This window comes from Myxine glutinosa, chromosome 6 (genome assembly GCF_964187855.1).
Source record: "Myxine glutinosa chromosome 6, kmMyxGlut1.1, whole genome shotgun sequence".
NCBI classification, from domain to species: Eukaryota; Metazoa; Chordata; class Myxini; order Myxiniformes; family Myxinidae; genus Myxine; species Myxine glutinosa.
The window spans coordinates 184,499,848-184,527,132 of NC_136266.1; the positions used below are offsets into that span (position 1 = coordinate 184,499,848).

Here is a 27,285-nt window from a genome sequence, read left to right on the forward strand (position 1 = left end):
TACAATATCGTGACCTGCCTCAGAATTATCGACATGGCCTGGCAGGGTGTTACAAAAGGAGGACCTTAAACTCTGCATGGAAGAAGCTGTGGCCTGAGGTTGTGTCCGAAAGGGACTTCGAAGGATTCGAACCTGCAGTGTTAGTGGTGGAGGAGATTGTGTCCCTCGGAAAGTCCATGGGCCCGCAAGTGAATGAAGAAGACGTTAACGACCTCGTCGAGAAGCACAACGAGGAACTGACAACGGAGGAATTAAAGGAGCTACAGCAGCAGCAGAATACGGAGGTTTTGCAGGAAATTAACGCGGAGGAGCCAGAGGCGGAGGTGGTTATCGCTACAAGTGAGATTAAGGAAATGTTGGGAATGTGGGAGAAAATTTCAGAGTTTATTGAAAAGAAACACCCTGAAAAAGTTGCAACAGGTCGTGCGTTGGCGCTGTGTAACGACACTTGCCTCACTCATTTTCGAAACATTTTGAAAGGGAGGAAGAAACAAACCTCCTTGGACAGGTTTTTATTGAAACGCCCTGCAAGTGAAAGCAAGGAAAGTGTGGCGAAAAAGGCAAAAGTTATCTCCTCCACCTCCGCCAGCATCTTCGTCTGATCTTCAAGGTAAATACACTTAATAAAACCAGTTTATTTCTTTACATTCTCTTTTATTATGTACAGTATATACGAGGTCGTGCTTGTTTATACATTATTTGTTATTTATAAAGTACATTTTTCTTATTTAAAAACACGTAACAAAAAAAATTGGTGTGGTTTTTGGGGGGCTGGAACGGATTAATAGCATTTCAATTCATTTTAATGGGGAAATTTAATTTGAGAAACGAGCAAATTGAGTTACGAGCTCAGTCACAGAATGAATTAAACTCGTAAGTCAAGGTTTCACTGTATATATATAATTATTTTTATTTTTATTTTATCAATCACCTTCAGGATCATCCTTGAAGAGTTCCTCAGTGCCAAACTTGAGGATATCATCAAGTTCCTGTTTGGACATCGAGCCAGTCTTTGTGGAACCCAAGCCAGGACGCACTACCAAGTGGGTGAGCATCATCTTCTTCTTAGCCACCTGTGTAATGCGCTCTTCCACGGAGGCACGCGTCACAAAACGGTAGATCATCACCTTGTTTTCCTGGCCAATACGATGTGCTCTGCTGAAGGCCTTGGGGGGGGGGGGGGGAGGGGGGGTGGGTGGGTTGAGAGGATAAAGGAAAAGCTCTGGGCAAGAGGAATAAATTGACATGCTCTGCATCGAATGAAAGATCATGCAAACACAAATCTCAAGTTAAACATCATTACGGCTGACAAACCGTAATGTATGTATCGAAAATGTAAATGAACATACATCACAATGTCAATGGCCCCCAAACTAATTACATCACGTTTTGCTGGAACGAATTATGGGATACAGCCAGGGTCAGTTTATTTCAGCAAGGCTGATGTTGTACTTGTTTTAAAGGAGATCTATATACGGTAAGTTATCCAACAACGTCGTTAATGTGTCTCTAAAAACTGATGTTGTAGGAAACGATTTTTCTCATCCAATATATAAAAGGAGCTCGGTCTTTGCGTTCGTCTGTGTGACCATGCCTCCAGCAGATGACGGGCCTTATTCTTGTTTAAATTTTTGTTAATAACATTTAATGTGTCCCAAGTCGAAAATTATTTTGCACTAAAAACATCTTCAATAAGTCTGAAAAAGCATATTTTTGTACATTTACATTCAATAACATCCTAAACATACAATAAAATACCTAACAAAAAAAATAAGTAAAAGCATAATATAAATAACAAAGAAAGTAACATGTAAAGCAATTTACAGCACGGAACGGTATTCGGTGCTGTATTCACCGACGATGGTCATGGATGAAGCTTGTGGAGGTGAAGTGGGAGGGAAAATGGTGGGAGAGTGGCCTAATGCAAGGAGGAGGAGGAATGGAGCAGGTTCCACCTCCCCCAACAAATACGTCATCAACAGTGATGCAGTCTTTTGCTTCGGAGCATTACAACCCGCCATTTTCTCCGATGCTCTCCCTTGCGCATTCACTCATTCGACGGGTATGAACACTTGGTAGGTTGCTATCCTGCTAACAGCTCTCCGTAACGTTACAATCATTTGCCATTTTTAGTGGTCGTTTCTGAACGCATTATTTCTGGATATTTCCATACTGCTTGAATGAACTAATATCCTTTTACGTATGTACGATTGTTCATTCCAGAATAACACGGCATTCTTTTGGAAAGTTGGCGCCACGTTCATGTTCATATGCCCATCAGCGTGGTCCAGGTCATCAAGCACCTGTACAGGAGGTGGTGGGTGCATGACTATGTCCAAATGTTACGGAGCATTACAGAGAAGTAGGAGATGCTTCCAGTGGCATTATGTAAAGCTGCTAGGCAATGAATACTTTGTTTATCTCGATAACACTGCCATTGGCAGTTACGTCCTTACACGTACAGTACTGTGTACAGTACTAACCGCCGGGAACCAGCGACGTTATATGGAAACGTCACGAAGTTGTAAGAAAAGTGATCCCCAATTGGTTAACGACGTTATAGTAAAATGACGTTATAATAAGCGACGTTGTAGGAAAACCTATTGTATCGGTCGTGCCATTTACAGTGTTAGGCGATTGCCAAAAACCATCCAGATGATCCAATGACGAACACAAATGAGTCCACCCTGTAAGGGGGTTTAGTGTGCACTTTTCAAATCACCAAACATGGCTCAGATGACCTTTCATATGCCCTCTTAAACATCTGATATAGGGCAAATACTTTGACCTCATTAACACCCCTTAGTTAGTACAAATCCAATATGGCTGCCAACGCACAGGGGCGTAACTGGAACGATGTATATCTCGTCAACTACAGCTTCTTTTGGACATATTTTGTAGGTAGATGGATAGCTTAGATGAGACATCGAATGGAATAGGTTTCATGATCTTATGAGGTCAAGGTCAAAAGGTAAGGTTAAGATTACTGACGTTTTTGCCTATTTTTGGCCCAAAAGGTGCTATCAAGTGCATGTCTCTCAAGCTGAAGATCTAAACTACACTTATTTGATATGCATCTAATAGTCTAAATATGAATGAATGATCGTTTTAAGGCCATTTTCCCCGCCAGGGTGGGGGTTAGCCTTGCGGGCCCCATGACAATCATGGTTCCCTGTTTGAGGCAATGTTTTTATGGCCGGATGCCCTTCCTGACGCCAACCCTTGGTCACGCTCTTACGATGCGCATGGACACGGTGTACCTATTCTAAACCGGGGTACACACCAGGATCATTCATCCCAGCAAGCTGGTACTCAATTTGCCGACCTCGGAAGGATGACAGGCTGAGTCAACCCCCCTGGCGTTAATTCAGCGATCGGCCGGGATTCGAACCCAGGATGCTAGGATCCCAAGCCGGCACCCTAACCGCTAAGCCAACACCATGCTTTAATCGTCTAAATATGTGAGGCTATATCTACAGGTCAAGGTCAACACAGAAAATCTAGGTCATTGCCATTTTCTAGCAAATACTGGCATGCCCCTATGTTTTAAATGGAAATCACCCCAAACAAAGTATTCAGCCACTCTAGGTAAGGGGCGAAGGGAGGGTTAGAAAATATGAGGATAAAGCAAAACAAAATAAAAAGAAATAAATGCATGAATAACAAGAAAACATCCAAGACACAGGAAGTAGCAGAAGTCAGGTAACATGTGATTAAACCTCAAAGATGATGAGATCTTGCGAGATCTTGGAGACGGCAGCAGGGATTTTCGAAGCTCCACACGGTCTCCACGTTTTCAAAGTTAAGTCTGTTCACAATTGTATTTTGTCGAAACTGTATTTATCTTTCGGTGTGTGAAGTTATAGTGTGCACCTTGGAAGTTTCTCGGTGTTTATCTTTCATAAATTAATCGTCTGTTTGCCGCGTCTCGAGCAAGGCCTTTGCCGCGTCGCGAGCGATTTGAAATCGAAGTTAAGTAATTGTTCCCATTTGTATTTTCGTTATAACTGCATTTATTTTATGGTGTGTGTATGTATATTGTGTCCCGAGGAAGATTTTCGGTGCAAATCTTTCATACATGTATTGAAAATCGTGTTAATTCGTGTCGTGTCTTGAGGCCTTGTACAGTGTACACTGTACAACCTTGAGGCTTTGTTTTTCTCTCAGCGGTCCGTCGTTTGTGATCCAATAACTTTCATTCTCTGTTTTCCCAGTCTTTTCACCCCATAGCCTACTTCCTTGTGTAAATCTCAACTCAAAAAAAACAAAAAAAAAAAAACATTTCCTTCTCTGTTCTTATTCTCTGTTCTCATTCGTTTATTCATTCTTATTCGTTCGTTCATTCTCCGACCACGTGTTTCTCCCCCATTTCCCCAGATAGTTTTCACTGTTATTAACCTTCAATGTTTACACTTTCCCCTCAAGTTCTGTATTCCATCATATATTATAACACCTTTTCTTCTTCTTCTTTAAAAGGCTGCTTTCGACTTGCTCAATAAATCTATTCATCCCAAAAAACAAATTCCATCTCCTATAGTGCCTTTTTTCTACATTCCCTAAACTCTCCTGCACTCCATCCTCCATCCAGCGTCCTTAAACGTATTTTTAACTCGAAGGTCACAAGAAACTCATTTTGCAATAAATGTTCGTTTCCCATTAATCGTACACTTTCTAAAGTCCAATCTCACCCCTCCCCTCCAAATCTTCCCCATAACCCCGCCCCTCCAAATCTTCCCCATCACCCCTCCCTTTCAAATCTTCCCCCTCCCCTCCTAATCCTCCCCATCACCCATCCCTTTCAAATCTCCCCCCTTGCCCCCTCCCTCCTAAACTACCCCCTCACCCCTCCCCTCCAAGACTCCCCTCGCCCCTCCCCTCCTAGACTCCTCCTTCACCCCTCCCCTCCAAATCTCCCCCATATCCCATCCCTTTCAAATCCCTCCCCTTGTCCCTTCCCTCCCAAACTCCCCCCTCCCCTTCAAATCTCCCCACCCTCATTTCTTCTCAATTTCCCCCCTCACTCCCCCTCCCCCTCCTCAATGCGTCCTCCCCGCTTCTTCCCCCTTCCAACTCTCACCTCCATCTCCCCCAACCTTTTGCCTCGCTCTTACCCCTCCTCAAATAACACCTCATTGTGCCTCACCCAATCACCATCAAACCTTTTGTCCGCCCCATCCTTCCCTTTCTCCGAGCTATTCTGAAATCTCTGACACACCTTCAACAGCTCTCCCTACCTCTTCCACCTCTTACCCTACCCCTCCTCCCCACTGCTCTGTATCCGATGCTCCCCCTTCCTCTTCATTAACGGTATGGACCTCAAACATCCGGGGCCTTCGTTCAAACCGAACTGATCTCTCCATACAGGTTGCTTCTGTCAAACCAGACGTGATCTGCTCAACAGAAACTTTCCTCCTTCATGATGTCTCTGATTCCTTAGTATCTCTCCCGGGTTACTCCCTCCTCTGGTATGATAGACCGGAGCCTCGTCCTGGAGGTGGGGTTGCTATCTTTATCAAAAACTCTCTTCCTCACTCGCCCTGCACTGCACTCTCTCCACCTCACCCCCAGGAATACCTCTGGCTACGGCTTCCCCTTCGCTCCCACCTCTTGTTCATATGTGTGTTGTACCGTCCACCAAACAGTGATGACTCCATCTACATCTCCCTGTCTGATAATATGGAACAGCTTCTATCTACTCATCCCAACTCTCTCTTCCTCATATGTGGTGATTTCAATTGTCACCATGCCAGTTGGCTGGGTGTGGGTACCTCTCTCACCAGCCATGGCTCCTCAGCAAAGGACTTCTGCGACTCACTGGGACTGACACAATCTGTCAATTTCCCGACCCGGATCTCAGTCAACGGAGCATCTTCTCTTCTGGACTTGGTTATGACTAACTTCCCTGAAAATGTCTGCTGCTCTTCTTCTGCTCCAATCGGATCATCTGATCATGTCCTTGTTAAAGTGGACATCTCTCTGACCATTCTCAGGGAGCCTGCTCAGCGTCGACGAGTCTGGCATTTCACTCAGGCCAACTGGCACGGTCTTCAAGCAGCCATCAATCATCTGGACTGGTCTCCCATCTCTACCACCTCTGACATCAACTCATCCTGGGAATTCTTCCAAAGTAAATTGCTCTCTCTCATGCACAGATTTATCCCATCTCTTCTTCAGTTGTCATACCCTTCCTCCCGTCCATGGTACACGGATTCTTGTGGTGAGGCTGTTGCCCAGAAACAACTTGCCTTTGTCTCCTGGAAAGCAAATCCAACGGAAGGAAATCTCATTTCCTTTCACAAAGCCCGAAACAAGTGTGTGTCCACCCTCAGGAGAGCCAGGAAACAATATCTCTCCGTTCTCAAGACCGAACTCTTATCTGTCTCCCTCTTCCAAATCCTGGTGGCGTCTGGTCAAATCTGTTTCTGGTGTTTGTTCCCCCTCCATCCCCTCCCTTACCTCAAACGCCTACACAGCTGACTCCGCACGTGAAAAAGCTGAATGCCTCAACTGTGTGTTTGCCTCTAAATCTTGTGTCCCAAACCCATCCCTCTCTGTACCCACCATGCCCAGTCGTACCCAGCTGCTCCTGGACTCCGTGTCCTTTCCTCCTGACAAGGTGGAAAAGTTTATGTCAACCCTCGACTCTGATTCTGCAACTGGACCTAACGGCATCAGCCCACGGGTCCTAAAATCACGTTCTTCCGCTCTTTCACTCCCTCTCTCTGTTCTCTTCACCCTCTCTTTTGCTCAAGGTCAACTGCCATCTGCTTGGAAATCAGCCAACATCACCGCTTTGCACAAAAAAGGTGCAAAAACAGATCCTAGCAACTACAGACCAATCAGCCTTCTCCCAATTATCAGCAAAGTCATGGATTTTCAATCATTGCTTCGGATATGAAATCTTTCCTCTTCTCCAATGGCTTGATCTCTGATCATCAATTTGGTTTCAGACCAGGTCACTCTACTCTGGACATGCTGCTTCTGCTGTCTCAACAATGGATGGAGGTCCTCAATGCCAAACAGGAAATTAGAGCTGTCTCCCTCGACATATCACGTGCCTTCGATACGGTCTGCCACCCCGCTCTGCTCACCAAACTCTCCTCCTTTGGTATCCATGGAAATCTCCACGCAAGGCTGGCGGACTTCCTCTCTAGTCGTCATCAACGTGTGGCCCTGAATGGGTTTCTCTCATCTCCTCTTCCTGTTCAGGCTGGAGTTCCCCAAGGCAGTGTTGTGGGCCTGTGCTTTTTCTGGTCTTCATCAATGATCTCTCTGACTCTCTTGAAAATCCTCTCTATCTCTTTGCTGATGACTCCACTCTCTGCCGCTCCATTCCTCATCCCTCAGATCGGCAGTCTGCAGCCTCCTCACTCTCTGCAGACCTGGACAAAATCACAGACTGGGCAAACAAGTGGAACATGTCTTTCAATCCTGACAAATCTCACACTCTTACGATGTCTCTCCGAAAAGACCGACTGGACAACCCTCCCATCTACTTTCTGAATAATCCTCTCCAAGAAGTTCTGTCACTCAAGCTTTTGGGTCTCACTATCTGCCATGATCTTTCCTGGGAAAACCACATTTCCAAGCTGGCCTCCAAAGCCAGTCACCGACTGGGCATCCTCCGTCGTGCGAAGTCCTTCCTTGGCACACCTGAGCTCCTCACCACATACAAGGCTTTCATCCGCAGCTCGATGGAGTACTGCTCTCCCCTCTGGCTGTGCTCCTGCCTCACACCGAGCTCGTCTTCACGCTGTTGAAACCAAAGCGTTCAGAATCATTGGAATCTCCCGCGATGACGCTATCTCCGAGGGCCTTTCACTTAATCACCGCAGGCAGGTTGGTGGTCTTTCCGTCTTCTACCGACTCCTCTCCGGCCTTGCTCCACCAGCTCTCTCTGGGCTCTGTCCCCCAAATATTCCTGCAGGTCGCACAAGATCTGCCTGCAACCCTCATGGTTAAACTGCCAAAATCAAGACTCTCTGCTTACCTTCACTCCTTCATTCCTCTTTTCTCCCGCCTCTGGAACAAACTCCCTCACTCTCTTCAACCCCACTCCTCCCTCCAGGTCTTTAAAACGGCTGTTCACCACCATCTCTTATCTTCCCCAATCCAAAACCTTGATCTTTTCTACCCCCGCTAATTTCACCCCAAATCCACTTTTTTGAGGTGGCTTTTGACTTCTTTCCTGGAGGTCCTTGGTGTCCTTGCGTTTTATACCTATCCTGCCTCCCCCCCCCAGGCCCTCTCCCTCCAAAAACATCTCCTGATGTCCCTGCTCTCAAATGTTGTGTTTGTGTGCTTCCTACCCTTCTCTCCCCATCTTGTCGACCGCTCCCCTTTTTATATACTTTGTTTGCTTGTTTGTTTGATTTGTTTGTTTTATAAATGTTAGCTCTTTCACGAGCCTCGACTCTGTATACAAAAAAAAAAGAAGAAAAAAAAAGGAATTTGCATTCCTCTTGAGATAGTAGATCGTAGGATAATGGGAAGGGTGTTACAGGCAATTAATTCCAGAGTGAGACAGCATGAGGGGACAAAACTATCTGCGTAACCACGTTAGAAAGTCCAACAGAACATTTGCCATGAAAATATCTGTACAACAAACCAAGAGTAGCACCTGACCTACGGTGAGAGAGCAGTTGAAGAGTTTAACCTATCTCCACACCAACCAGATTGACTATGCGTTTTTGGAGCCTATCAAGTAAAGATAAGTGGCAGGCCGGTGCTCCAGCCCAAATGTGACAACAGTACTCCATGAGGGGATGTATAGTTGCCTTATATAGGTACAAAACAACCTCAGGAGGTAAATACCTTTGCGCTCGATAAAGACAACCAACTCGCTTGGAAGCACTCTTAGCAATACCAGAAATGTACATATCCAAACGGAGGTTAGAAGACATGTCCAGACCAAGAAGCCGAAGCTCAGATGATTCTGTTAAGGTTGAAGACCCCATGTGCACAGAAGGGAAAGACCTGTTTCTTGAACGAGATATGGACAACTGTTTAGTTTTCTTTGCAATGAAGGTTACCAGCCAGTCGTGCCCCGACTTCAACACATTCTCCAAATCATTGTCTAAACTCTAGAGAAACAACAACCTCATTACGAGTGGAGTTGAGTGAATCAGCAGATGTACTGTAGAGTGAGGAATCATCAGCACACATGGCTCGCTGAGACAGAACATTATCAGGAAGATCATTGATATAAACAAGGACCAATGTGGGACCAAGGACAGAACCCTGTGGAACACCAGAATTGATGGAGCAAGTATAGTCCAGTCAATCTAAATAAAATTTGACAAAACCCACCACAAATTGCAACAGAAATGAAACCTCTTCTATTTGTCTAAGTAAGGTCTACTTGATAATGTATCAAAAGTATAATGACATATTTGCGGTGGAAAATGGTGAATTTTGATAATTAAAATTATCTGTTTTTAACCCATTTTCATTATAAAACGCCGAAATAGCAGAATTTTCAGATAGGCATAACTTTGTCAATTTTCAAGATAAAACAATAAAAACAACACCATAACGCATAATTTAATGGTCTATTAATAATATGGACGTGTTTAAAGTATTATATTGGGTAACTAGGGGAGAGTGGGGATAGTTGAGCCGGAGGTTAGTTGAGCCGGAGGTAAGTTGAGCCACCCCCTCTAATTCGCGCTGGCATATATTTTGGGCAAATTTTGCGGTCACGGTCACTTTATCGATTCTGTGCTTCATACACTTTTGCTGTGTGATATTTTCCAAACAAAGCTGTCCATATCACCCCAAGACATCAATTCTGAGGAACTTGAAGCAATAGGAAACCTCTACGATGATCTCGTTTCTGGTAAAACCAGTGGAGGAAGTGAAATCATCTTCAGAGCTGAACTCTCTGCAAAGGAAACTTGAAGCAAGCACAAAAAGTCTACTGGAGGCAAAATACATCACTGCCAAACTGTGGCTGCAGTATATGGAAATGGTTAATATCATGATGACATTTATCAGATCTGTACGAACAGGCGATTGGTCTCTCCACCTAGGGACATTGCAAGCCATGTTACCATACCTTGCAGCATCTGGTCATAACCTCTACACAAAGTCCTGACACTTGTACCTGCAGAAGATGACGCAGTTGGGCAACCACACATCCCGATGTTCACAGGCAGTTCACCCAGGGACTACACGTCGTCAGGAGGAGTGATCGTTTTTGGGGAGGGTTGTCCACGGACCTTGTTATTGAGCAGGTACTAATGAGAAGCCTTAAGACGTGTGGTGGTCTTACGAGAGGGAGGGGCATGACAGAAATCCAACGACTCGTTTGGTGTCTGTCAAGACCTGCTTGCGCAGAAGTGAACATTGCCATGCAGCAGCTGACGTCAGTCACATATGAGACAAGTGAACAACACAAGGACCAATCAAGATCTAGGCAAACAAGGGACACTGCGGATTCAGAAAAGCTCATGTCATTCATTGAATGGAGGTCCCCATTTGAGGCAAAGCTCTCACTTCGGAACGTAGTTAGTGGCATCACAGCTGGACCAAAGGTTAATGTTGATTGTGCAAAACAGATCGGAGAGGCCATTCTAAATGAAATGGATGGAAAAACTGTGCTTCAGTATTCTTTCAAGAGAAAGAACCAAGCTGTAACGTTTGATTCTAAAGCAGCAGTCAAGATAGGTAATGACGTGGTCCAAATAGACCCTCTACTCCTATTCCAAAGGCTAATCATCACCGGATCTCAAGCTAATGATCTTGCGAATGCCCTGACCTATGAACTCTGTAACTACCCCCCTGCATTGTTTGAAGGGAAGGACAGACTCTTAGAAGCCATGAAAGCGCAACTTGCTAAAGCCATCTGGACTGTTGTACCATCACAACCACCACCAAGTCAAAATTTCAAGTATGTTCTTGATGGAGGGGCTCTCCTGCATCGTATTGCTTGGCAAGTGGGTGACACATATGGCAAGATATTGGACGATTATAGCAAATATGTGACAAAACACTATGGTCAGGCAGTGGTCATATTTGACGGGTATAAGGCAGGGCCTTCAACAAAGGACAGCACACATCAGCGCCGAGGGGGGTTTGAAGGGCAGAAAGTGATGTTCAATCCATCCATGAAGTTGCAGTTTAAAAAGAATGAGTTACTCTCAAATCAAGAAAACAAGGTACGGTTCCTTGACCTTTTGGGGGAAAGTCTAGTCAGGTGTGGCTGTGAAATAGCATTTGCTGCAGGGGACGCTGACTTACTTATTGTCCAAACAGCAGTGGACATCTCAGAAACATGCGAAGCAGTACTAGTGGGTGATGACACTGACCTGCTTGTTCTGCTAATTCATCTTGCTGGCAGAAACAAGCACAATATCTACTTTCGACCCGAACCAAAGAAAGGAGCAGGTGTCAAATGTATGGGGGTCAATGTCATCAGGGACACACTAGGGCAGAACATCTGTGAGAATATTCTTTTTGTGCATGCTTTCCTGGGGTGTGACACGACATCGAGGATATTCGGGGTTGGAAAAGCAATTGCTTTGAAACTGGTCAATGACAACACAGAATTCTGTGAACAGGCTGAACTATTCGGAAATAGACAGTCATCAAAGGATCAGGTCATCAAAGCTGGAGAGAAGGCCATGGTCACTTTATACAAAGGGAAGGAGAATGACCACCTTAATGCCATGAGATATCTACGGTTTCAGGAGCTGGTCACTACACGCAAAAAAGCCATCCACCCCAACATGTTGCCGCCAACAGCTGCGGCAACAAAGTATCACAGCCTCCGAGTGTTCCATCAGATCCAACAATGGAAGGGTAACACATTGGATGCTGAAGAGTGGGGATGGAAGGTTTTGAATGGGCGCTTGACACCCATGACCTCAGACTTAGATCCTGCCCCTCAGTCATTGCTGAGATTGGTCAGTTGCACCTGCACATCAGGCTGTGGTACACTACGCTGTGAGTGCCGCCGACAGGGACTGGAATGTTCATCGGCTTGTTCGGGATGCAGAGGCATTTGCCAAAACATGTCAAATGATAACGTAGATGATAATGAGGACAGTGACAGTTAAATGTAACTTGCCAAACATGTTGACCATACATGATGTTCCTCATATAATGTTCGACTATATGCTATGTTGACTCGGCGGTTGTTTGCATGTATTCCGTATATAAGAATGAAGCTTGAAACCATATATGGGTACTTAGGGCCACGTTACGGCCTAAATGGTGTTTTCATTTGAAAGATTGACCCTGAAAACATGGGTAAAGACCCCAGATTTGTCCATTTCTGATGAATGGTTGAGGAGTTATGTAATTTTATGAATTTTTTATATAGCGGTCAAGGCTACTGGACGGGTCATATGTTGAACCCTAAAAAAAAAAAAGTTCCACTCCAAATAGGTTCTTATACTTTTAGTATGTCATTAAGATACCTTCAAGCAACAAAATACACCAGGTTTCATTTCTGTTGCAATTTGTGGTGGGTGTTTCTGCCGTTTGACTGGACTAGTAGGAGAAGATTGACCCTCAAGTACCACCTTCATTTTGCGATTTGTAAGGAAAGCTGAGATGATTGGATGCATCACTCCAGATACACCATATGACTGAAGCTTGTGGAGCAGACCCCTGTAGCAAACTTTATCAAAGGCTTTTGAGATATCTTGATCTGCAATGCCCTGTTGAAATGATCCGTAATTAAGGATGGCAGATCAGCAGTAGAGCGAGAATAGCAAAAGCCATATTGGTGGTCTGTGAGAAGTTGTTGATTGATGAAGCATTCAAAATACCTTACATAATACAGGAAGCAGGCTGATGGGGGGTGATATAGTTACTTGGCTCAGAATGGTCCCTGGCACCAGTGAAAACGGGGACAATCGAAGCCGGGATGAAGGAAAACCGAAGCAGACAAGCACAGGTTGTACAACTTTGGCAAGAATCGATGAAAGTTCAGGACAACACTTCTTCAATACAATCTCCAGGTGCAGGACCAGTCACCTTAGAGACAGCTAGAGTACAAATTATTCTGGAAACCTTCTTGGGAGTGATGTTTGTATGTTCGTCCAACGTGTCTGCGTCGACGCTACCACCGCCCTCCTTCAAAACTGACGGCCCCACCACCACAAGTCACCCACTCGGTTTTCGTTCCCTTTCCCATCTGTGATAGAGTCCAGAGTGAGGTACCTTAGTTTTCATATGATTTATTTTACCCCATTATACAGTACATAGTTATTTGTTGTTCCTTGCATTCACAATATTTTTCCCTTCCATCTCGCCGTCGAATTCCCCCGTCGAGTCAATCTTCCCAGTTTGTTGCGTTTGGGAATAAACCCGTTTGATTTAAAAGAAATAAGAAGCCTTGCGACTGTTCTCAGTTCTGCGCGAGCACAAGAGTGCCAAAAATTGACACAGTCCGAGGGAATTAACGTATGTTCGGCCCATCCGTTCAGCGGCAGCGTTAATCGACCTGAACACATTTCAAAATGTATATTGTCAGGAGCATCCACATTGGATGCTGAAAGCAAATGTGACGTCACACCTATAACATTTATTAGGTATATGCTTTTCTCAGAAGTCCTCCACAAAATCAGTTCTGAAGTGCAGACATCGTGTATATCTCAAATTGTCAGAGCACCAAATTTGCATTTTACTAGTTACGAGGTATAGGGAGCACATGCGTATGCCGTGTGGTGCCAAGAAAAAACGCTCGATAATTAGGACAGGTGGACACGGAAACCACAACTTGCATGAAAACATTGGTTGCTTTTCACAAGCACAAGTATGGTGATTTAATCAGGTTTACAGAAAGAAAACATGTGACATCAGTCCCCTTTGAGCACACCGCGGTACCTGGATATCATTGTGAGGGTTCCAGTCAGAGTCGTAGATTATAACTGTGTCCGCAGTTGCCAGGTTGATGCCCAAACCACCAGCACGCGTTGACAGGAGGAAGCAAAACTGTGGCGCACCAGGTGCTGCACAATAAAACAAAATTAACAAACAAAAATGAGGAACAAGAGAGCAAAAGGTCACCACCAGCACAAGCAAGGTCAAAGTAGTTTGTCATCAGGTCAAACAAGCACACACGCCGTTGCAAGATGAAGGGAGGGACACGCTATGACAGCAAACTAAAAATTAAATGATAAATTTGTTTTTAGTGTTGTCTCCAGGTCTGTAAAGACGTTAACGGCACCGAATGGGATCATCTACTTATCGTGTACACAAATATAACGGAATTTATGAACCTCACACCGCCAAACCCCTTTCGTGTTTATACACACGTGACTATTCCCTTCATTCCCTTCATGCCAAACCCCCAAATGTCTTTCCTTTCTCTCCACATGTCCCTATCCTCATTTCTCTCTCGGATCATTTATTTTACTTTCATTCAACTCGCTCATTAAAGAGTCACGCTTTGGTCTTTTTTTTCTTTCACCCTCATTTTTCAATACGAGGCCGCACTCTTCCCCCATGGAATTGATGGGCAGCGAAGCCCTTGCTAGTTCTTTTGTTCTTATGTGCTTCTTTGTATGTATGTATGTATGTATGTCCTTTGTATGTATGATGGTTCATTTCCCTTCTCCCTTCCTGTCCTGTCCTGTATATAAACCCACTCAATTCAATACAAATCATCCAGAAACATGTTGTGCTTCCTCCCTCTGAGCTGAAGAACCCTCTGCTTCACCCAAACCATGGTGTTTCGAAACCGCATTGGCGACATTGGAAAAGGGAATGGATTTGTAACATCTGCACGCGTTGGGTTACTCTTACAACCCGAAAACGATGTCTCCGGCCTTTAGCTGCTTGGTAAAAAAAATGTAATAGTTTTTTTCGTTTGTCTGTTTTTTTGTAAACAAGATCAAGGCTCGTGTAAGAGCTAAGATTTATCACACAAAAAACTGACACATAAAACATAATAAAGGGAGCGGGAGACAAGGGGAGAGAGAGGGAATCACACAGGTACAACAGTAGAGAACAGGGACATCGATAGATCTGTCGGAGGAGAGAGGGGGGAATGGGGGGAGGAGGCATGGGAAAGGGGGTGGGGTGGGAGAGGTATAAAACACATTGACACTGCTAGGACTTCCAGGAAAGAAGTCTGTATTTCAAAAAAGAGGATCTGGGGTGAATTAATGGGGGTAGAAAAGATCAAGGTTTTGGATGGGGGAAGATAAGAGATGGTGGTAAACAGCTGTTTTAAAGACCTGGAGGGAGGAGTGGGATTGAAGAGAGTGAGGGAGATTGTTCCAGAGGCGGGAGTAAAGAGGAACAAGCGTTACGCCTAGGTCCCCCGTCCATGAAGTGATGAGTTGACAAAGTGGAAAACGCAAGGCGGCCATCTTGGATTTTGACGTGGTGACCCAATTTTCAATAGCGTTCTCCCTTATGCGTATACACCCACACACCAGATTAGAAGTTAGTAGTTCATTTATTTTTGAAGATATTTTGCTCACAAGGTTCAGACATATATATGGTGGTGGCCATCTTGGATTTTGACGTGGCGACCCAATTTTGAATAGCTTTCTTCCTTATGCCAAGATACACCCACACACCAGATTAGAAGTTGGTATTTCGCTTATTTTTCAAGATATTCCGCTCACAAGGTTCAGACATACATGGCGGCGGCCAACTTGGATTTTGACGTGGGTTGCACACACACACCAAATTAGAATTCGGTCCTTCGCTTACGCACGCACGTACACACGTCCGCACACACGGACGGAGGGGAAAACCATAGTCCCCCTTTCGCTCCGCAGTGCGACGGGGGACAATGAAAGAGTGAAGGTGAATAGAGTCTTAATTTTGGCAGGTTAACCATAAGGCAGATCTTGTGCGACCTGTAGGAATATTTGGGGGACAGAGCCCAGAGAGAGCTGGGGGAGCAAGGCCGGAGAGGAGTCGGTAGAAGACAAAGACCACCAACCTGCCTGCGGTGAGTGAGTGAAAGGCCCTCAGAGTTAGCTTCATCGCAGGAGATTCCAATGATTCTGAAAGCTTTCGTTTCAACAGCGTGAAGCCGAGCAAGGTGTGATGCAGGAGCACCGGCCCAGAGGGGGGAACAGTATTCCATTGAGCTGCGGATGAAAGCCTTGTATGTGGTGAGGAGCTCAGGTGTGCCAAGGAAGGACTTCGCATGATGGAGGATGCCCAGTCGGCGACTGGCTTTGGAGGCCAGATTTGAAATGTGGTTTTCCCAGGAAAGATCATGGCAGATAGCGAGACCCAAAAGCTTGAGTGACAGAACTTCTTGGAGAGGATTGTTCAGAAAGTAGATGGGAGGGTTGTCCAGTCGGTCTTTTCGGAGAGACATAGCAAGAGTGTGAGATTTGTCGGGATTGAAAGACGTGTTCCACTTGTTTGACCAGTCTGTGATTTGGTCCAGGTCTGCAGAGAGTGAGGAGGCTGCAGACTGCCGATCTGAGGGATGAGGAACGGAGCGGCAGATAGTGGAGTCATCAGCAAAGCGATAGAGAGGATTTTCCAGAGAGTCAGAGAGATCATTGATGAAGACCAGGAAAAGCACAGGGCCCAGAACACTGCCTTGGGGAACTCAAGCCTGAACAGGAAGGGTTAATAAAAAGGTTTCATCTTGGAGCCATGAAGGATCACCAAGTTCAAGTAGAGTACAAAAAGAAAATGCAGGCCAAGCTCTTGTCAATCATAGTTCCCGGATGTAGCACAATTACAACAGACTACACTCTTCCCTGTGAAGGTTTCCACTTTAGGCATACCATTGAACCTGTCGATGGCATCTTGCCGCAGACCACCAGTGATGCCGCCGTCAATACGCTCGTATTTGTAACCTTCGTGGTCTAAAAAGTCTTCCAAGAGGTCCAACATCTTTGTCATCTGCAACATCATAGGAAATGCACATTTTCTTTATTCTCACACAACCCAATATGGGTCATTGGGTCACAATGGTGACAAATCATGTCCATTTATTATAACGGATGGGATGGAGAGCTTTATTGCTCAGGAATCAAAGAAAGAACGATTTATAATAAATCTAAAAGGGAAGCAAGTGGAAGTGGAACCTGAGAGAAAATGAGAACACGATGACCCCCATTTTTCAGTTTACGCAGCATTTTCAGGAGTAGGGTCAGCTTGCCAGAGGACTTTGCCAAAGCGTTTCCATCATAGACACCATTGGGCAGCTTCGGGGCTTCCTGCATTTACAAGAACGAGAATGTTTTATTGACATAATTCCAGAGCAGGGATAACGTCATTTAGTTTGGACACAAGGGCACAGACACGCACATGCTATTTAAAAATAACGCACACATTACCATTGCAGCCACTGGGAACAAATAGGGATGATTGCAGCACTTTTTCAGGTCCATCATGATGTTGATAAGAGAGACCTGGTTGCCACCACCTTTAGATTTCAAGGCATCGTAGTTCCGTGTCAAGATGAACTTGTAGTATTTCCTGTCAAGAGACATCATATAGTCATTATTGCAGTGATCAAGACAAGCCAGCACTCGCTACCCTATGCATGTAGCGCAAACCAGGGTTAAGCAATTGGTTCACTGTCTGACAGACTTCTGTTGATGATCGAGGAACTAACGTAATTTAAATTAAATTGATATATTTCAACATTAGAGGACACAAATCATCTTGTTTGCACTTCCAAAATTATTGGGTTTCGGAAAAATTTTATGCAGTCTCAACCAAATTTGCCACGAGCAACAAATCAATGTTTACACTTTCCCCTCAAGTTATGTATTCCGTCATATTTTATAACACCTTTTTCTTCTTCTTCTTTAAAAGGCTGCTTTCGACTTGCTCACCAAATCAATTCATCCCAAAAAAAATATCCATCTCCTACAGTGCCTTTGTTCTACATTCCCTAAACTCTCCTGCACTCCATCCTCCATCCAGCGTCCTTAAACGTATTTTTAACTCGAAGGTCACAAGAAACTCATTTTGCAATAAATGTTCGTTTCCCATAAATCATACACTTTCAAAAATCCAATCTCACCCCTCCCCTCCAAATCTTCCCCATAACCCCTCCCCTCCAAATCTTCCCCATCACCCCTCCCCTCCAAATCTTCCCCATCACCCCTCCCCTCCAAATCTTCCCCATCACCCATCCCTTTCAAATCTCCCCCCTTGCCCCCTCCCTCCTAAACTACTCCCTCACCCCTCCCCGCCAAGACGCCCCCTCGCCCCTCCCCTCCTAGACTCCTGCCTCACCCCTCCCCTCCAAATCTCCCCCATATCCCATCCCTTTCAAATCCCTCCCCTTGTCCCTTCCCTCCCAAACTCCCCCCTCACCCCTCCCCTTCAAATCTCCACACCCTCATTGCTTCTCAATTTCCCCCCGCTCACTCCCCCTCCTCAAAGCGTCCTCCCCGCTTCTTCCCCCTTCAAACTCTCACCTCCATCTCCCCCAACCTTCTGCCTCGCTCTTCCCCCTCCTCAAATAACACCTCATTGTGGCTCACCCAATCACCATCAAACCTTTTGTCCGCCCCATCCTTCCCTTTCTCCGAGCTATTCTGAAATCTCTGACACACCTTCAACAGCTCTCCCTATCTCTTCCACCTCTTCCACATCTTACCCTACCCCTCCTCCCCCCTGTTCTGTATCTGATGCTCCCCCTTCCTCTTCATTAACGGTATGGACCTCAAACATCCGGGGCCTTCGTTCAAACTTAACTGATCTCTCCATACAGGTTGCTTCTGTCAAACCAGACGTGATCTGCTTAACAGAAACTTTCCTCCTTTATGATGTCTCTGATTCCATAGTATCTCTCCCGGGCTACTCCCTCCTCCGGTATGATAGACCTGAGCCTCGTCCTGGAGGCGGGGTTGCTATCTTTATCAAAAACTCTCTTCCTCACTCGCCCTGCACTGCACTCTCTCCACCTCACCCCCAGGAATACCTCTGGCTACGGCTTCCCCTTCGCTCCCACCTCTTGTTCATATGTGTGTTGTACCGTCCACCAAACAGTGATGACTCCATCTACATCTCGCTGTCTGATGATATGGACCAACTTCTATCTACTCATCCCAACTCTCTCTTCCTCATATGTGGTGATTTCAACTGTCATCATGCCAGTTGGCTGGGTGTGGGTACCTCTCTCACCAGCCATGGCTCCTCAGCAAAGGACTTCTGCGACTCACTGGGACTGACACAATCTGTCAATTTCCCGACCCGGATCTCAGTCAACGGAACATCTTCTCTTCTGGACTTGGTTATGACTAACTTCCCTGAAAATGTCTGCTGCTCGTCTTCTGCTCCGATCGGATCATCTGATCATGTCCTTGTTAAAGTGGACATCTCTCTGACCATCCTCAGGGAGCCTGCTCAGCGTCGACGAGTCTGGCATTTCACTCAGGCCAACTGGCACGGTCTTCAAGCAGCCATCAATCATCTGGACTGGTCTCCCATCTCTACCACCTCTGACATCAACTCATCCTGGGAATTCTTCCAAAGTAAAAATTGCTCTCTCTCATGCACAGATTTATCCCATCTCGTCTTCAGTTGTCATACCCTTCCTCCCGTCCATGGTACACGGAATCTTGTGGTGAGGCTGTTGCCCAGAAACAACTTGCCTTCGTCTCCTGGAAAGCAAATCCAACGGAAGGAAATCTCATTTCCTTTCACAAAGCCCGAAACAAGTGTGTGTCCACCCTCAGGAGAGCCAGGAAACAATATCTCTCCGTTCTCAAGACCGAACTCTCTTATCTGTCTCCCTCTTCCAAATCCTGGTGGCGTCTGGTCAAATCCGTTTCTGGTGTTTGTTCCCCCTCCATCCCCTCCCTTACCTCAAACGGCTACACAGCTGACTCCGCACGTGAAAAAGCTGAATGCCTCAACTCTGTGTTTGCCTCTAAATCTTGTGTCCCAAACCCATCCCTCTCTGTACCCACCATACCCAGTCGTACCCTGCTGCTCCTGGACTCCGTGTCCTTTCCTCCTGACAAGGTGGAAAAGTTTCTGTCAACCCTCGACTCTGATTCTGCAACTGGACCCGACGGCATCAGCCCACGGGTCCTAAAATCCTGCTCTGCTGCTCTATCTCACCCTCTCTCTGTTCTCTTCACCCTCTCTTTTGCTCAAGGTCAACTGCCATCTGCTTGGAAATCAGCCAACATCACCGCTTTGCACAAAAAAGGTGCAAAAACAGATCCTAGCAACTACAGACCAATCAGCCTTCTCCCAATTATCAGCAAAGTCATGGAATCCATCATTGCTTCTGATATGAAATCTTTCCTCTTCTCCAATGGCTTGATCTCTGATCATCAATTTGGTTTCAGACCAGGTCACTCTACTCTGGACATGCTGCTTCTGCTGTCTCAACAATGGATGGAGGTCCTCAATGCCAAACAGGAAATTAGAGCTGTCTCCCTCGACATATCACGTGCCTTCGACACGGTCTGGCACCCGCTCTGCTCACCAAACTCTCCTCCTTTGGTATCCATGGAAATCTCCACGCATGGCTGGCGGACTTCCTCTCTAGTCGTCGTCAACGTGTGGCCCTGAATGGGTTTCTCTCATCTCCTCTTCCTGTTCAGGCTGGAGTTCCCCAAGGCAGTGTTCTGGGCCCCGTGCTTTTTCTGGTCTTCATCAATGATCTCTCTGACTCTCTCGAAAATCCTCTCTATCTCTTTGCTGATGACTCCACTCTCTGCCGCTCCATTCCTCTTCCCTCAGATCGGCAGTCTGCTGCCTCCTCACTCTCTGAAGACCTGGACAAAATCACAGACTGGTCAAACAAGTGGAACATGTCTTTCAATCCTGACAAATCTCACACTCTTACTATGTCTCTCCGAAAAGATCGACTGGACAACCCTCCCATCTACTTTCTCAACAATCCTCTCCAAGAAGTTCTGTCGCTCAAGATTTTGGGTCTCACTATCTGCCATGATCTTTCTTGGGAAAACCACATTTCCAAGCTGGCCTCCAAAGCCAGTCGCCGACTGGGCATCCTCCGTCGTGCGAAGTCCTTCCTCGGCACACCTGAGCTCCTCACCACATACAAGGCTTTCATCCGCAGCTCAATGGAATACTGTTCTCCCCTATGGGCCGGTGCTCCTGCCTCACACCTAGCTCGGCTTCACGCTGTTGAAACCAAAGCTTTCAGAATTATTGGAATCTCCCGCGATGAAGCTATCTCTGAGGGCCTTTCACTCACTCACCGCAGGCAGGTAGGTGGTCTTTCTGTCTTCTACCGACTCCTCTCCGGCCTTGCACCCCCAGCTCTCTCTGTGCTCTGTCCCCCAAATATTCCTACAGGTCGCACAAGATCTGCCAGCAACCCTCTGATGGTTAAACTGCCGAAATCTCGGCTCTCCGCTCACCTTCACTCTTTCATTCCTCTTTTCTCCCGCCTCTGGAACAAACTCCCTCACTCCCTTCAATCCCACTCCTCCCTCCAGGTCTTTAAAACAGCTGTTCACCACCATCTCTTATCTTCCCCCATCCAAAACCTTAATCTTTTCTACCCCCGCTAATTCACCCCAGATCCACCTTGTTTGAAATTCCAACTTCTTTCCTGGAAGTCCTGGCAGTGTCCATATGTTTTATACCTCTCCCACTGCCCCCTTCCCACGCCCCCCCCCAAAGCCCTCGCCCTCTCTCAGATCTCTCGATGTCTCCATGTCTCTCGGTCCCTGCTCTCAAATGTTGTGTTTGTGTCCTTCCCCCTCTCCCCATCTTGTCTACCGCTCCCTATGTTATATGTTTTATGTGTCGGTTTGTCTTTCTGTGTGATTAATGTTCGCTCTTTCACGAGCCTCGATATTGTATACAAAACAAAAAAAAAAAAAAAAAAAAAAAAAAAAAAGCTGAGAGTGGAGCAACAGCGAGATGCAGACAAAATGGCGGCGTCTAACAATGCAACCACAGAGCTAACTTCGTCCAAAAGATGTTTGTTTAAATGCATCTTTTTCTCAAAGATCATTCCAAAATCAACAGTTTCTCCGAGAGGAGTCAGTTGTAGGTTCGCTCTAGACTGCACCGTTTTCACAATCAGCTTCGTATGGTTGCCATCACACCTGTTAATCAAAGTTCACAAACAAGGCCAATATAGATCGTGCTCGGAAACAAAGTGAGTTGAAAAGATCCTTCCCATGTCCTTTTTCTGAAGACTGCATGGGGTAAGGTGCTTCTTTTTTCTTTTTTTTTGTATACATAATCGAGGCTCGTGAAAGAGCTAACATTTACCACACAAACAAATCAAACAGACAAACAACCAAAGTATAAAAAGGGGAGCGGTAGACAAGATGGGGAGAGAAGGGGAAGCACATAAACACAACATTTGTGAGGGACATCGGGAATGTGTGGGAGGGAGAGGGCTTTTTGACAAAGCTTTTGACAAATTCTGCATTCAAAGCTTTGAGGATAACGAGCCTTTTGCCACTAAAAAGGGCAAAAAGCAAATTCTAAGTGATATCCAAGTACCACGGCTCACTTTTGCATGGAGCTGAGATCCACACGCACAATCAGCTCGGTCTTCGAAGGCATGTCCTTGAAGACATCGGCTTTGAGACGACGAAGCATGTGTGGTCCAAGAAGGTCATGCAGCTTCTTTATCTGCTCTTCCTTGGAGATGTCCGCAAACTCTTCCAAAAAGCCTTCCAGGTTGCTGAGGAAAAACGAGATAAAATGAAAGCACACACATGATAATAATGTTACGTTTGTGGGGATTAGATTTAAAAAAAATCCCATAGGAAAGGTAGGATTGTATAATTATAGCATGGACCGTGGGGACGCAAAGGAGAAATCTCTATGTACTTAAGTAGGGAGACTGTAGCTTAAGATTGTTTATGTGTCTTCACACGAGGGGTGAAGCAGTGATAAGTTAGGGATCAAGGTTAGTTTTCCCCAGTTTGTGATTTCCCTTTGTGACTTTCCCTTCACGTTTTACATTTACAAGGCCGGCCATGCAAAACCTCCATTTAACGACAACAACCGCAGACAGAAGCCAAACAATTGCCAATCGGACTAAGCCCTGCCTCAAAAGGACCACAGGAAACAGGCCATGCCCCTGAGGGGCATCATTAGCCCAGAGTTTGTGGGCGGGGCAAACTGGGAGGGACATTGGGTGATTGGCTCTCAAGAGGAGGAAGAAGAGCGCATCTCCCTCTCTCTCTATCTCGGCTGGTTCTTGCTCGGAGAAGGGGCCATTTTATTTTGATCATGGACGATCGTGTGCTGATTGTGTTGGGTGCGTTTTGGGAAGCGAGGAGCTCTTTGCCGCGTCGGCAGTGTTTTGCAGGAGGTTTTGGACGACTGCTGGGCTCTTGGAAGCTAAAGGCCACGTTGCACTTGACAGTAGAGAATCGAAAGGAGGCCGTCTAATCTGCTCGCCTCACGCTTGTAGTGCCTTCGACGCACTGCGTTCGACGCCGCCATTTTGGAGCGCTTCCCACGTGAGTGGCTACCCCAGTTTCAACAGCCGCCAGTCATAAAAGTACACGTTGGGACGCCAAGCTAAGTGTTGGATGAAGGGGTTTTATTTTCATTTTATCTTTTCTTTGTATGTTTTTGAGACTGTATGGAGGGTCCTTCAAAATAGATTTAGTTTTACCTCAGCGTTCATTTAAAAAATTTTTAAATATATTCTTTGTTCTTTTTTTTTTTTTTTTCTATTTTAAATCTTATTTGATTTTCATTAAACTTTATTCGTTGAATTTCCTTGTCGTGTTTACTCGTTTGTGTTTTCGGAACAAACCCCTGTGTTTCGTGAGAAAAATACCTCGCATCTCTTCCCTCTTGCGCACGCTAAAAATAACCGCGATATATTCGGCTGGTCACCTCAGGAATAAAACTGTCTCGGCTATTCGTCCAAGGCTGGTCTTAACTAGCTTCAGACAGGACAATATCAATTACCCATACAGTTAATTTCATCGACGCGTTAAAAAACAATAACAGCATAAAATGAATGGAGAGCTCTTACTTGAAGCGAATGGAAGTGAGGAAGTTAAGTAGATGGAAAAGTTCTTCCAGGTTGTTTTGCAGTGGCGTTCCAGTAAGGAGAAGCTTGTGGTCGATTTTGTAGCCATTGAGTATCCGGAAAAACTGAGAAGCAGACAGAATGTAGAGAGCGGCACCAAAAGGAGAGACGAGCCAGCAAATCAGCTGCTCAGCACAACACTCATTTACATAATCAATATCAACCGTCACACACAGTTACACACAGTTACACACCTTTGACTGGTTGTTCTTGAGCCTGTGCGCTTCATCCACCACCAAACAGGCCCAATCGATGGAACCGAGTGATGCCTGATCGATAGTGATCAACTCATAGGAGGTGAGCAGCACGTGGAATTTCACCTGTGCCTCTTTCTGCATTCAAAAGGAATCCGAGTAGCAATCAATTACGAGATGGAGCCTCTTCCTTCAAGCAATAATTTAGCTCCTCTGGTTAACACTTATCTTGCAGCAAGCAACAAGGCTATTCAAAAAGTTCTCAACACAACAGCTCATGAAATGCTGTTTTTTGTCTTTTCATTATATAAATACTGTATATACAGTATAATATATATATATACATATATATATATATAATATATATATATATACAACAGACATTTTAAGGCCATTTTCCCTGCAAGAGCGGGGGTTAGCCTTGCGGTCCCCATGACAATCTTCTCCATTTTGCCCCACACACCACACACACGGGCCTGTCAATAAGTAACCTTAAAATGGCGATATAAATTCGAAAATGTAATGTGTGTAGTTGTAGACGACATATGTTATATCTATGGGTAAGAGTCATGTTTTGCCTGTTTTAGATCTGGCAACATTGAGCGTATGACGTCAGTAGGACAGTTCCAACATGGCGGCTCCCTTAGAAGCATGCACCAGGGAGGAGCAACGTTCTGTCATCCGTTTCTTGGGAAGTGAGGGTGTGAATCCCAGTGAAATCCATCGCAGAATGAAGATGCAATATGGTGACGCATGTTTATCGCTGCAGCAGGTGTACGACTGGGACAGGAAGCTTAAAAGTAGACTGTCCAGTGTGGCAGATGCTGCTTGCTCACGCTGGCCTCACACAGCCGACACACCAGAAATGGTTGCAGGAATTGAGCACGTGCTAAGGGAAAACCGGCGCATTACGCTGGATGAAGTGGTCTCCGAATTGAACATCAGCCATGGATCAACACACCATATCATTCACAACGTGCAGGGGTTCCACAAAGTGTCTGCAAGTTGGGTGCCCAGACAACTCACACTGAACTGAAAGAACGGCAAATGGATGCATGTGAAGAACTTCTGTGACGTTACGAAACAGAAGGTGACGCTTTCTTACAGCGCATAGTGACTGGGGATGAATGCTGGGTCCACTACTTTCAGCCAGAAATGAAGAGAGCAAGCAAAGAGTGCTTTCATCTTGAATGAAAGACATTCAACTTCACCAAAGCCAAAAAAATTCCACACACAGCTGGAAAAGTGATGCTGACGCTCTTCTGGGATAGAGTATTACACTTGTAGAGACCGACTTGTGGAGCATTACATGCCCAGAGGGACCACAGTCACCAGTGCATCATACTGCGACCTCCTTAAAAATCATCTGAACCCAGCAATCAGATCAAAACGTCGTGGGCTACTCACTACCGGTGTTTTGCTGCAGCATGACAATGCTCGGCCCCAAACTGCCCACGCTACAGCTGCATCAATCGAAGACCTGCATTTTGAGTGTCTTCTTCATCCACCCAACTCGCCAGTCCTCGGCCCTTCGGATTACCACATCTTTGGGCCACTTAGACGCACTTGGTGGAACCACTTTTCGATCTGACGAAGAGGTCCATGGGCGGTGCACGAATGGCTACACAAGCAGCCAAAATATTTTTTTCCTCGAGGAATCCAGGCCTTAGTAAAGCGCTGGAAAAAAGGCATTTAATTCAATGGAGATTATAAAAACATGCATTTTACGGCCATTTTCCCTGCGAGAGCGGGGGTTAGCCTTGCGCTCCCCATGACAATCTTCTCCATTTTGCCCTATTATCGGCATCTCTCCTTGTTAACCCCCTTGCCCGCATTTCTTCTTCCACCATCTTTAGCCAAGTCTTTCTCGGTCTTCCCCGTCCTCTACTTCCTTCTACATTCATTTCCATCACTCTTCTCAACCAGTCACTTTCATCCTTCCTCAACACGTGACCAAACCATCTCAACCTGTTCCTCTTCACAGCATCAATCACAGGCTCTATTCCCATCATCTTTCGCAATTCATTCATTCATTCATTCATTCTCTCAACGATACTCCGCACATCCACGGAACCATTCGCATTGCCACCCTTTCCAGCCTTCGTTGCTGCTCTACTTTCATTACCCATGTCTCGCTCCCATAAATCATAACACTTCTCACACATGCAGCATACACCTTTCCCTTCAGCTTCAACGACACTCCCCTCATCAGCACGCCACTCAGTTCCCGAAACTTCTTCCATGCACATCTCACTCTTGCAACTGTTGCCGAATCCGATCCACCTTCTCCATTCAGCATGTCTCCGAGGTAGCAAAATGTTTTCACACCTTACAGCTTCACGCCGTCTCCAAGATCCAACTCAACATTTCCTCCATCTGCAGCTCCCTCTGTGCACACCTTACATTTGAATGTAGCTGCCACACCGGTTAATGACCCTCTCAGACCACTACATTTTTGATGAACCCACTCAGTGCACATTGTACATGGAATGGAGTTCACTCCGACACCCTTCCTGCACACAGCACATGGCCACTTCCCAGTTCTTTCCACCTCTCCACATGCTTTACCACTTCCCATCACCTTCATCTTTCCTATATTCACCTTCAGACCTTTTGTCTCCATACATTCCTTCCACTTGTTCATCTTTTCCTTCAGTCCATCTATACTTTCCACAATCAACACCAGATCATCTGCATACAACAACTCCCACGGTAAACCCTCCTTTACGTTCTGAGCCAGCACCTCCATCACAGCTACAAATAGTAGTGGACTTAGTACCGACCCCTGATGCACTCCCACCTTCACCTCAAACTCACCACTGTTCCCATCCTTCGTCATTTCAGCTGTGCGCACTCTTTTGTACATTGCCATCACTACTCTGATCAACCATTCCTCCACTCCTAACTTCCTCAATGCCCATGTCAATACTTCGCGTGGAACCCTATCGAATGCTTTCTCCAGATCAACAAACCCAATAAACAACTTCTTCCTCTTCTCCATGTACTTCTCCTGCAACTGCCTCACAATAAAGAGCATGTCTGTCGTTCCTCATCCTGGCATAAATCCAAACTGCATTTCGTCGATCTTCACCTTCTTCCTTACGGTGGGTTTTCACGGGACACGCGAACGGTTCGCGA

At 45.7% G+C, this 27,285-nt stretch overlaps 1 protein-coding gene across 50 annotated transcripts in view; it reads right to left on the bottom strand.

Moving 5' to 3' along the window:
- The window catches only part of LOC137429030 (chromodomain-helicase-DNA-binding protein 5), a 115,981-nt gene that overhangs the window by 37,430 nt on the left and 51,266 nt on the right, over positions 1 to 27,285 (bottom strand). For all 50 annotated transcript variants that reach the window (XM_078780985.1, XM_078780984.1, XM_078780979.1 and 47 more), the window contains exons 16-23: positions 24,148 to 24,285; positions 23,897 to 24,018; positions 22,409 to 22,582; positions 17,274 to 17,415; positions 17,022 to 17,153; positions 16,719 to 16,836; positions 13,837 to 13,961; positions 932 to 1,166 (exon numbers count right to left, since the gene is read on the bottom strand). In XM_078780985.1, the coding sequence (XP_078637111.1) occupies positions 932 to 1,166; positions 13,837 to 13,961; positions 16,719 to 16,836; positions 17,022 to 17,153; positions 17,274 to 17,415; positions 22,409 to 22,582; positions 23,897 to 24,018; positions 24,148 to 24,285 (1,186 nt within the window). The remainder of the gene's footprint in view (positions 1 to 931; positions 1,167 to 13,836; positions 13,962 to 16,718; positions 16,837 to 17,021; positions 17,154 to 17,273; positions 17,416 to 22,408; positions 22,583 to 23,896; positions 24,019 to 24,147; positions 24,286 to 27,285) is intronic.